The following is a 12,228-nucleotide window of genomic DNA, read 5'->3' as shown; positions in this document are numbered from 1 at the left end:
AGACTCAGATTTTTTTTTACCTGTATCCTGGGAAGAGTCTAAGCTTGCTTCTGACACCAGAAAGATTTTGCTTGCAGAGCTGGTGAGTGACAAAACATGCTATATCTGTAGCGATCTGGTACTGGTTTGGGTGCCTGATGTGCTGAGATGGGAAAAGCAGATGGAGAGCAGGTCAGGTTTATGGGTGAAGGGAGGGCAGAGAAGCCACAAGAACACGGAAGGTGGCTCTCATTCCTCAGAGGAGGAAATAAAGTATGTGTGTGAACTTGAAGCTGTCTTTCAACCTCTTGATTACTTTCATTTGAACTTGAAAATGGAAATAACTCTATTGTCCTTGTGGGAGAGTTAAAATGGTGAAATGAGAAATTGATGTAAGATTTATAAGTTTGATTTTCCTACATTCTTCCTGTTTATCCCCTCTCACATGCAATGGACACAGTCCAGTCCCCTCTCACATGCAGCAGAGCAGGCCTGGGGGTCCTGAACCAATGATCACCCTGCTTATCACAGCAACAATGCAGGCAACCTCGGGAAAGCTCATCTGACCAACAGGGGAGGGCTTTGTGTGGTTGAACCTGCTCAGGACATGGACTACAGATGTTTATGTTCTCTCATTCTCCAAGATCTGTAACTCGGAGGTTGGTTTCCGTGCTCCCTCATCCCACTTCCTTGGGTCTCCCTGCTCTGGGTATTTGCCTCCTGTCTCACTCTGTTGTTTGCTCAGTGCTCAGCATGACAGCCATCCTCTAGGGCTGTCGGAGGGAAAGCAGTTCCCTGGAGTCCTGAGCCGGGTGCATGGGATCCCAGAAATGGGGGAAGAAACAATCACTGCTGCAAGTCTGTCTGCAGATGAGTGATGTCTCTCGGTTAGAGACGCAGAAGGCTTGTGCGTCTTGCCCGCTGTTTCTCACACTGGCTTCCTGTTCTATTCTAATTAACTCAGGAGACCTCCCTCACTTGCCGGGGCTGAGTTTCTTCTGACCCATAGTGAGTCTATGTGCAACAGAATGACACACTGCTAAGTCCTGCGCCGTCCTCACGATTGCTCCTAGGCTGGAGCCCATTGTTGCAGCCAGTGTGTCAGACCATCATGTCAAGGGCCTTCCTCTCTTTTTGTTGCCCCTCTACTGTACCAAGCACAAAGTCCTTCTCCAGGGACTGGTCTCTCTCGACAACATGTCCAAAGTATGTAAGATGAAGTCTCACTATCTTTGCTGCTAAGGAGCAATCTGGTGTTACTTCTTCCAACAGGTCTGTTTGTCCTTTTATCAGTTCATTGTACTTTCAATATTCTTCTCTAGCATCACTATTTGTTTATTTATTTATTACAGGATCATTTTATGGGTGGGTCTTACAACTCTTATAACTATCCATATGTGTTAGACCAGGTGCTCCAGAGAGACAAAACCAGATTGCTAGTAATTATATATATATATATATTTATTTATAAAGATAGAGAGATATATAACACAAAAAATGAACCGTTAAATTATATACAGATAGATAGATAGGTAATACAAGAAATTAACAGTTAAATTATAAAGCAGTGAGACACTAGCAGTCTTTTAAGTCTTGAGAGCTGCCAGTTCCTTTTCTGTAGAGAGAGCTGGGCTATATATACCCAGGCAGCAAACAGCAAGGCAGGTCACAAACTGTCACCAACTGTCGATCTCCACCTCCAGAGATGAACATTCCAATCGTGTGGGCTTAAAGGGACCTTAACTTAAAGCGACACAGTCCACAGGCTAGGCATCCCACAGATAGTGTACCCTTTAAATTGAGGTACAAAACTAGCAAGGCAAGGCTCACCGAGCCATTTATCTCTCTGCCCTTCAGTTAATCCTACTTGTGTTTATCGGTCAGGCTGGCACAATAAACTATCGCAATCCACCCCTAGCCAACCTGGCACCTGTACACAATTCTTTAGCCATATATACTTATATAATTTCCAGATATAAATGAAATCACACTTATACTTATCATCAATCATCTATCATACATATAAATGAAAACACACTGAGTCAAATTGTATCTGATATATCATACCTGAACAAAGGAAATCTATGCAATAATCACATAAAAGAAAATACATGGAAACCATACATCGATTGTATCAAGCATATTTGTACATCTGTTTCCATTGTTCTGTTTTAGACATTTACTTTTGATTGGGCCCATGGTATCAGCTGTTCTCTTCTCCCTCCCTCCCCTATCCCCCTGTGACTCCTTGATAAATCCAGCACCACAATTAAAGTGCATCAATTCTCTCTGTTTACCTAATTCAATGTCCAGCTTTCATATGTGTGAGGCAATTGAAAACACTGTGGCAGGGGTCAGGATCACTTTGGTCCTCAATGTAGCATCTGTGCTTCTGAATACTCTAAAGAGGTCCTGTGAGCAGATGAAGCTAGTGCCATGTGTCTGGTGATCTCGTGGCTGCTGCTTCCACGAGCGTCGATGAAGACCCAGCAAGAGAAAATACTTGACAACCTCAAGGTGAGACTAGCACGTCCTGCTTGCACTCTCACCTGGTCCTGGAGAGTTTCCTTTTTCAGGCTCCCGTGCCTGTCATGGAACACAGATTTTTCCCTGAGGAGAGCCGTCCCTCTCCTAATGGACACGATCTATAGAGGCCTTAACTCCCCCAAATTGCCACTCACCTCCAAGAAATCAAGATGCATTCCCTACAAGTTGAGAGAAACTCTCCACCTTCCCCAAACCCTCAAAAACTGTTACCCCCAGGATATCTTTTTATCAGATCGCATACCCATCACTGACTTCCCTTAGCTGTGCCAAATTAGGGAAGTTTCTCTCTCATATTTGGGATTCATTGTCATCCAATCTCACGTGTTTCTCTCTCATATTTAGGATTCATTGTCATCCAGTCTCACGTGTTCAGAGTAGAGGGTTGTGTGCAGGAGCAGTGGTCGGGATGATTTCTCTCCTTTCTCTGATTCACAGAAAGGCACATACATACACACATTCACACCCACAACACTGACCTTTTGTCCTCGTCGGATGAATAATTCTCCCCATTTTCTCTGTAATTGGAGTAAGGTTCCCGCTTCTCTACTAGGACACAGTGGAGCCCTTTGGACCAGGGAGGGATGGTTTACCTCAGCTCCTCTTTCTCCATGTGGCCCCGACTCTTCAGTGTCTCATTTGTTCTTCCCCACTGGGGACAATGGGGGTGGTTCTGAAGGACCCAAGTGGCCAGTCCTGTCTCCTCTCTTTCTGTAGATTAAGTTCTCCAATGGCCTTTCTACTTTGTTCATTCCTGCAATGTATCTGCATAAACAAGTGTGTCATTGCAGAATGAATCAGTGACGTCTGCCGGCTTCTCCAGTTCCTTAGCATCTATCACAGTATCCTTGTGGCGCAGGCAAAAACCCAGGAGTAGCTCATGGTCAGGGACTAGGGGGAACATCCTCCACATCAGCGTGCTCTTCTCTTGATTGTGTCTCCGTGGTCAAATGATGCACACAAAGCTGGGCTGGAAATGCGGGTGCATGCAGAGTCTGGAACGAGTCTTAGAGGAGGAGTCGGTCCTCCCTTGGGCTTAGCAGTGTGTTTCCGCTAACAGAAGCATTCCTTAGATTATGTCTGCGTTATCGAGTGGTGCTACAAAAGAAATATTGCAAGTAGACGGCGATAATAGACAGACATGCGTTTTCTCAAAGTGTGGTGGTGTCGGGTCAGCTATGCTGAGTCCGTTATAGGAACATCGCCTGTCCCACATCCTCCTCACAATTGTCTGTTTGAGCCCGTGGTTGCAGCCACTGTGTCAATCCATCTCCCTGACATGGTCCCTCTTTGATGACCCTCTGTTTTACCAAGCATGATGTCCTTGTCCAGGGACTGGTCTCTCCTGATAATATGTTGCCATCTTTGTTCCTGAGGAGCATTCTGGTTGTTCTTCCAAGACAAATTTGTTTGCTCTTCTGGGAATCCACGGTTCCTCCAGGATTCTCCACCAACACAATAATTCAAAGGCATCAATTCTTCTGTGCTGTTCCTTATACTTTGTGCAGCATCCCCATGCATATGAGGCAATGCATCCCATTGCTTAGGTCTGGTGGACGTTAGTCTTCAAGGTGAGATCCTTTCCATTCAAAGCTTTATAAAGAAGTCTTGTGCAGCAGATTTGCCCACTGCAACATGTCCGTGGATTTTTGAAGCAATCGTTTGTTTTATTATAGAACTCTGTGACCAGAAAGTGAACAGAAACGCACAGTATGCTCACTTGTACATGTGAATCCATGCTTTATACTTGTATATATTTATTATAGTTTATACTGACTTTAAGTTTGCAGTTCATCACTATGCACAACCTTATTGCATTAAGGGCAGAGTCTACACAGGGAGTTTCACAGGCCAATCCCATTCGGCATCTCTAGTCCATTCAAAAACTGTACTCAGAGATGCGCGTTATCTTCCCTGATCCTGTCCATGTGGGCTGCTTTACAGGTAAGCACATGTGCTATTTTGGAGGCAGGGTTAAAGGCAATAGATGTACCCGCTCTTGCTATCTGCTTGAAGAGGACTCCGCTAAGGGACAACCACAGCAGCTGGCAGACTTCCATCTACCCCTGCAGGAGGCTGTCCCGTCTAGCGTCTCCAGGGACACAGAAGAGCAAGAGCCTCTCCCTTTGTTGGGAACCACAGTTATTTGCATCTAACACTGTGGATTTCTGGATTTCTTGCATCAGGTCATTGGGGTCCATTGAACTAGCGGTCTTCATACTCCCCGTGAACCGCAGAGACACGCTTTGGATTCTCATTCTTTGAGGTCTCCTGATGTGCTTCTCCATCGCCACTCTCACCACTGGTCCCAAAGGAGTCACCCCTCCTGGATTCCCTGTGTTTCTAGTTCCTATCTGTACCAGTGTACATCCTCTGGTCTAGCCAGATTTGCAAGGTAGAATTGGGATCATGATCGTGGGGGAGAGGGGGAGGAAGTATTTAAGAACTAAAGGAAAGTTATATGTTTCATCGTTGCTACCCTGCACCCTGCATGGATCATCTAGGGATTTTTTTCTTGATGTGCACTTACCCTTTATATAAAACCCTCTCTTACACTTGAGTTTCTCTAAAGTACCCAGACTAGCACAAGACTACTTTTCAGTGTTGAAAAGCAAGGAGGTTACTTTGAGGACTAAGGTGTGACTGTCCCCAGCCATGGCATTTTCAGTCACCTCACATGCATGTGAAAGTGGGGCATTGAAGAACGAAGACTGAAGAAGAATCGATGCCTTTGAATTATGAGGCCAGCGAAGGATATTGACTGTTGAACTTGCCAAGAACTGCCAGAAAAACAAACAAATCTGTTTTGGTGGAAGACAGCCAGAGCGCTTCTTTTAGGCAAGGACGACTTTGTCTCATATATTTTATTTTAATATTATTTCTTCAAGTAATATTTTATTAACATATCTTACTCATGCCAGTCCTCCCTGAGGGGGGATGGGTGCCATGGTGGAAGGAGGTAACCAGAATGTCTGCTTCTATAGGGAGAGAGAATCAACCACTCTAAGGCAGCATAGCTGCTAGGGGAGAATCTGTGGGAATGATATTTAAAGCAGGACAATGTACTTGGACTTTATCTCTGCCTTACCAAAGTGGTGGCTTTCCTACCATGGACTGCTAGCTTTCCAGATTCCCTCTGTTATAAGTTAGGGAATACAGTCCTAGTCATATTTCCCTCAGTGCTATTTCCCACATAATGTCGTTTTCCTTGTACAGGTCTTTTTGTTGTTGGTAGGTATTTCCCTAGATATTCAATTTGTACGTGACTGTTTTGAAGTATAATGCTTTTAAAAAATCTTTTGCTGTAATTCCATCAGTGTTTTATATATATATATATATGTATATATATATCCAATTGATTTCTGCTTCTTGATCTTATATCTTGTCACTCCACCATAGAATCATATTATCTGCAAACAACGATAATTTGGCTTCTGTGTTCCCAGTCGCACACCTGTGATATCCTTCTGTTGCCTTACGTGATTAGCTAGGATCTCGAGGATGCTGTTGAATAGAAGTCGGGACAGTGGTCGTCCTTGTAGGTCTCTCTTTCAGTGGGAACATTTTCATCTTTTCTCCATTAGTTGTAACCCTGCCGGTTTGTTTGTCATATTTAGCTTTTATTATATTGAGGTAATTGCTATTAAAACATTTTATTGGGGGATCATACAGCTCTATCAAAATCCATCCATCCATCAATTGTGTCAAACACGTTTGTACACTTGCTGCCATCATCATTTTCAAAACATTTTTTTTTTCTACTTGAGCCCTTGGTATCACCTCCTCATTTTTCCCCCTTCCTTCCCCACCCTCCCACCTTCGTAAACGCTTAAAATTTTTTTTTAAATTTAATTAATTTAACATTTTATTAGGGGCTCATACAACTCATCATAATCCATACATATACATACAACAATTGTATAAAGCAAATCTGTACATTCTTTGCCCTAATCATTTTCAAAGCATTTACTCTCCACTTAAGCCCTTTGCATCAGGTCCTCTTTTATTTCCCCCCTCCACCCAGCTCCACCTCCCTCATGAGCCCTTGATAATTTATAGATTGTTATTTTGTCATATCTTGCCCTATCCGGAGTCTCCCTTCAACCCCTTCTCTGCTGTCCGTCTCCCAGGGAGGAGGTCACATGTAGATCCTTGTAATCGGTTTCCCCTTTCCAACCCACTCACCCTCTACTCTCCCAGTATCGCCCCTCACACCCCTGGTCCTAAAGGTATCATCCACCCTTGATTCCCTGTGCCTCCAGCTCCCATATGCACCAGTGTACAACCTCTGCTCTATCCAGTCTTGCAAGGTAGAATTCGGATCATGGTAGTTGGTGGCGGGGAGGAAGTATCCAGGATCAGGGGGAAAGCTCTATTCTTCATCGGTGCTACATCGCACCCTGACTGACTCATTGCCTCCCGTAAACCCCTCTGTGAGGGGATCTCCAGTGGCCAACAAATGGGCTTTGGGTCTCCACTCTGCACTTCCCCCTTCGTTCACTATGGTATATATATAATATATATTATATATATTATATATATATTTATTTTGGGGATGATGCCTTATACCTGGTCCCTTTGGCACCTCATGATCGCACAGGCTGGTGTGCGTCTTCCATGTGGGCTTTGTTGCTTCTGAGCTAGATGGCCACTTTTTCACCTTCAAGCTTTTAAGACCCCAGACACTATCTCTTTTGATAGCCAGGCACCATCAGCTTTCTTCGCCACATTTGCTTATGCATCCATTTGTCCTCAGCAATCGTATCATGGAGGTGTGCACCCAATGATATGACTTTTGTTATTTGATGTGGATAACTGATCCCTTCAACACATTGTGATCACACAGGCTGGTGTATTCTTCCATGTGGGATTTGTTGCTTCTGAGCTAGATGGCCACTTGTTTATCTTCAAGCCTTTAAGAGCCCAAATGCTATATCTTTTGATAGCCTGGCACCATCAGTTATCTTCACCACATTTACTTATGCACCCGTTTTGTCTACAGCTATCATGTTGGGAAGATGAGCATCACAGAATGCTTCTTTTATGTGTGTCATGAGGTTCAGATCTTCTTCAGACATTGGGATCTATTTCTCTTGCTTTCCTGTAGTGGCTGCTAATGTGGGTTGTTGTCTGTATGGTATTGTGTTGTTGCTGGAGCTGGTACATTATGTGGTGTATACAGGGCTGGGGACAGTGCTGGATGGGTTCATGTGTGGCAAGAGGAGCTCTGCATTTTGGGCTGCGGTGGCATGGGCTGTGTGCAAGGTGACTGAGTGCCCCAAATGGGCTGTGTGGAGCGAGACATGGTGGCAAATCACGGGGTGCACCAGCTGTGTGGTTGCTCAGTCTGCCCTGTCTAGGTCCTCTAGCCACGGACCGCTTAGGCTGCACAGGCAATGCTGACCGAGGAGCAGAACTCATTGCAGATGCAAGTCCGGGGCAGCACCAGAGGCTTGGGCCGCTAAGATCAGGTTGACCAGATCCATGGGCTGCTAAGGCCCTGTAAGCAGTGTGGGCAGGCCAGAGTTCCCTGCAGCCGCGTCCCACAGGTGACACAAACAGCATGGGTAGCTGGATCTGCGGTGCTCTCATGCTGCCTCTGGTGGCGCTGTCGGAGGGCAGGGCCTCCACTGTCGTGGTATATGCTCTTCTAGCAGCGTGGGCTGTGCAGACCGAGCCAGCTCAATCCGTGGACCACCCAGATTCTGGCAGCGATTGGGACAGGGCTGCAGCTCCCACCTCAGCCGTGAATCGTGGGTATGACAAATGGCGCAAGTGGTACCGGTTACTGTGGTCGGGGGGTTACGCCCAAGCTGTGGCAGCTCAGCGCTGTGCATGGCAGGGCAGGGCACAACTGAGCCACGGGAACTATCATCCCACGGACTGGGACAGAGCCCTGCAGGGGTGCTAGGACCAAATGTGCATTCCAGAGCCCCAACGTAGACTCTCAGTCCCCCAACCCAGCAATCACTCACAGAGCTCCCAACGTGGTCACCCTTCCCTTTGCACCATCCTCCTGGAAGTGTCCCCATCCACGTTAGCATGTTGTCAGGAGAGAGCAATCCCTGGAGAAGGACAGGATGCTTGGGAATGTGGAGGGGCGGTGCAGAAGAGAAAGCCCCCAGAGAAGGTGTAGGCACACTAGCTGTGATCCTGGGCTCAGCATAGGAAGGACGGTGGGGGCGGTGCAGGAGGGGCGGTGTTGGGTTTGAGCACACATTGGGTTGCTCCGAGTTGGAACCAACTCCAGGCGCCTCACAAGCAATGTGCATGGTCCACACACCTGTTTCTGAGACTTCACGTCCCGAAGGAGTCCTTTTCTCTGACACTCCTTTTGGTGTTTTGTGATGCTTTCGCTCTAGGTGATTACAGGAGGGCACAGACTTCCACCAATGTCCTTTTCCCTCAGCGGCACATGAGCTCTGAGTGAGGCCAAACAGAAATGAAGGTTTCTTTCAGTTCTTTAGACATCTCCGGACGGGCCAGATCAGAAACACACTATCACTTGTGAATCATATTTGCTGTCCCCTTCCAGTGCCAGAAGTGAGGCTTGTGTTCAGGATTGAAGGATACCAAGGACTCAGGGACTCGTCCCAAGTCAAACAGGTGCCAGAGGGCAGCACACAGAAAGTTCAAAGCTCTCCTAACATGTGACAGCACTTCCCACTTTGTTGTTGTTATTATTCCAATGCTTTGCTTAGTTTTTGTGACCATTTTAATTGTTTCCAGGGTTATGACGAAGTTTTCCCATCAGCTTCTGCCTAGATGTGTGTGTGATTGAAATATCATGTACACTATCATCTAAATTTATTCAACAAGGAGAGCATTCCAAGGTAAAGTGATACCTTAGCAATGTGAACTTTATATCAATCCAGGAATCCAGACAAAACTTGCATTCAAAAAGAATAGACGGCTTTGTCTATACAGTGAGATGGGTATTGCTACCGCTTTCTCTACTAATATCTTTTTATTTCCTTCTTCTTCCCTCTCTTTAGTGTCCTATACTACTCACAACAATGGGCCAGTCATCCTCCAATACATCCGTTGATCCAAAGAATAAAAATTGGGCTTCTAGCATCGAGGAATTTTTTAAGGATTTCAAGATGGAAAGCCAAATGCTCTCTTCTGAAATTATCAATTTGATTAAATCAAATATGGAGAAAGGGGATGTTTCAGGGACAGCTAATGTGATCAGTGATGCAATGAATGAGATTGAGAATGCCACAATAAATATTGCTGTGACAGGTGAGTCTGGGTCAGGAAAATCTAGTTTCATTAATGCCCTGAGAGGTGTTGGGCATGAAGAGACAGATGCAGCTGCCTGTGGGGTAGTGGAGACCACAATGGAGAGAAAGTCATACACACACCCAAAGATCCCCAATGTGAAACTGTGGGACCTGCCTGGCATTGGGACCACTAAATTTCAGCCTCAAGAGTATCTGAAGAAAATGAACTTTAATGAGTATGACTTTTTTATTATCATCTGTGCTACACGCTTTAAAGAAAACGATTCAAAATTGGCCACAGTTATTAAAAAAATGAAGAAGAATTTCTACTTGGTCCGATCCAGGGTGGACAGCGATTTATATAATCAAAGAAGAGCTAAACCCAAGACCTTCCGTAAGGAGAAAACCCTACAAATGATCCGAGAGGACTGCTTGGATAACCTGCGGGCCATTGATGTGAACCATGCTCCGGTCTTTTTGATCTCCAGTTTTGAATTGTCTGAGTACGATTTCCCAAAGCTGGAGAGCACCCTTCTGGAGGAGCTTCCAGCTTATAAACGCCACATCTTCATGCAGTGCCTTCCTTGTGTTACAGATGCTGCCATTGAACGGAGGAAGGATTGTTTGAGGCAGAAGATCTGGCTGGAGGCCCTGAAGTGTGGAGCACTTGCCACGATTCCTGTCATGGGATACCTCAGTGACAGTGACGTGCAGCAGTTGGAGGAGACCTTAACTTTCTATCGGTCTTATTTTGGGGTGGATGATGCATCTCTGGAACATATAGCAAAGGACTTGCACTTGTCAGTAGAAGAACTCAAGACAAACTTGAAGTCTCCATATTTGCTATCAGTTGAGAAAGATGACGATCTCCTAGGGGACCAACTATTGAAAAAATTTGAGAAATTCTGCTATATCGCTGGAGGATTTCTTGCTACTGGCCTCTACTTTAGAAAGACTTTCTATTTGCAGAATCATTTTCTTGACGCTGTGGTGGATGATGCTAAATTTCTTTTGCAGAGAGCAGTCATTAAAGGGCAGGATTAGGTCTTCATAGGCCAACTGCTTCTGGATGTTGGGACTCCATGTGAGAAGCATGAAGGACCCAGCCCCTGACTCATGCAAACTGACCCCATGAAGAATGGCCTTGGCTTTCCTTGAAGTGTCCCTGTTGCACTGCTCTAAGGGAGGAGGATGTGCATTTTTGTGAACACTCCTGAATCAATCACCACTGGAATGACTTCTGATTAGAAGATGACTAATCGGTTCAAAAGCATCTTTTCTAGACATTTTCTCAGGAAAGTGGAGGATGATAGTAAGGTGGTTATATTTTATGTCAACTTGAACCTGCATGAAAATATCGGGGTGGAATCCAACCAGTCAATCATGTGGTAGCCTGGTGCTACCTCCTGGGGTGTGTGACTTTTAATGAGAGACACAGGGAACTTGTCTCTCTCTCTGCTCTGTGGCTGCCTTCGTGGGAACCCCATGTGGGTCACCAACCCCAAGGAGTTTCTGCACCTTGTTGTGTTTCCACCAACTCTGGATTCATGTGACTCAGCGCTTTCTGGCCTGTGATCTCTCTGCCTCCTGCTGCACCTTTTTACATCATTGACTGACTGCTACATGGGTCTAGAGAGCTCTCTGTCTAGCAGCAGACTCGTGAACTTGAGTTGCATTATGCTGATTTGCCTGCCTTCTTGACATAAAATTACTGATCGATGTGTGGCTCTTTTTTATACATATGTGAGTGTCACAGGTTTTACTTCTCTAACAACCAAGCCGAACATGGTAATATAGAAGTGTATCCTAAGAGAACAGCATCTATCACTATGAAATGTCTATCTCCAGTCTAGAACTGAACTTCTTTCAGACATACTAGTAAAATTCTTCAGTTCATTCAGTAGCTTTTTCTAAAAATTTCATTTGAGCGAATGTGCATAGTCTATTTTTGTAATTCCTGATATTCTATGATATCGCTCATTCTTATTATTACCAGATCAGTTAATGTTAACTCTTACCTTCTTTGTTCCATTGTAGATTCATCATTTTAGCTGAAAATTATAAAAATAAAAGATAATGAGTTGAACAAACATATAAAAGATTATAAATGTCATTAATGCTAGAGGTATAGAAACCAAAACTTCAGTACAGGACCATTTATTATTTGACATGTGTTTCATTGTCAGAAAATAGAAGATAACAAGTGTTGGTGAGGATGTGGAGAAATAGAAATTCTTATTCATTGTTGGATGTAATGCAAAATGGTACATCCTCCATGAAAAGCAGGTTGGTGGTTCCTCCGAAAATGAAACATCGGATTGCCACAGAATCACCCTGCTGTGACTCCATCGCAAAGCTGACAGTTCCTTGCACAACAAAGCTGGCTGCAGCATTAGTTACAATAGCAAAAAGGTGGAAACCCACCAAGTGTCCAGGAACAGATGAGTGGGTAAACACAATGTGTCACGCACATACAATT

The 12,228-nt window shown here is 44.9% G+C and overlaps 1 protein-coding gene across 1 annotated transcript; it reads left to right on the top strand.

Annotated features, from left to right (window-relative positions):
• Positions 1 to 9,539: 9,539 nt before the first annotated feature.
• LOC142440252 (interferon-gamma-inducible GTPase 10-like) lies at positions 9,540 to 10,793 on the top strand. The gene has a single exon (XM_075542738.1). It carries the CDS (start codon positions 9,540 to 9,542, stop codon positions 10,791 to 10,793), a length of 1,254 nt encoding a protein of 417 aa, XP_075398853.1.
• The last annotated feature ends 1,435 nt before the right edge of the window (positions 10,794 to 12,228 follow it).

This window comes from Tenrec ecaudatus, chromosome 2 (genome assembly GCF_050624435.1).
Source record: "Tenrec ecaudatus isolate mTenEca1 chromosome 2, mTenEca1.hap1, whole genome shotgun sequence".
Lineage (NCBI taxonomy): Eukaryota > Metazoa > Chordata > Mammalia > Afrosoricida > Tenrecidae > Tenrec > Tenrec ecaudatus.
Note: the sequence above shows the minus strand (reverse complement) of the source record. Positions and strands in the feature narration are given on the sequence as shown.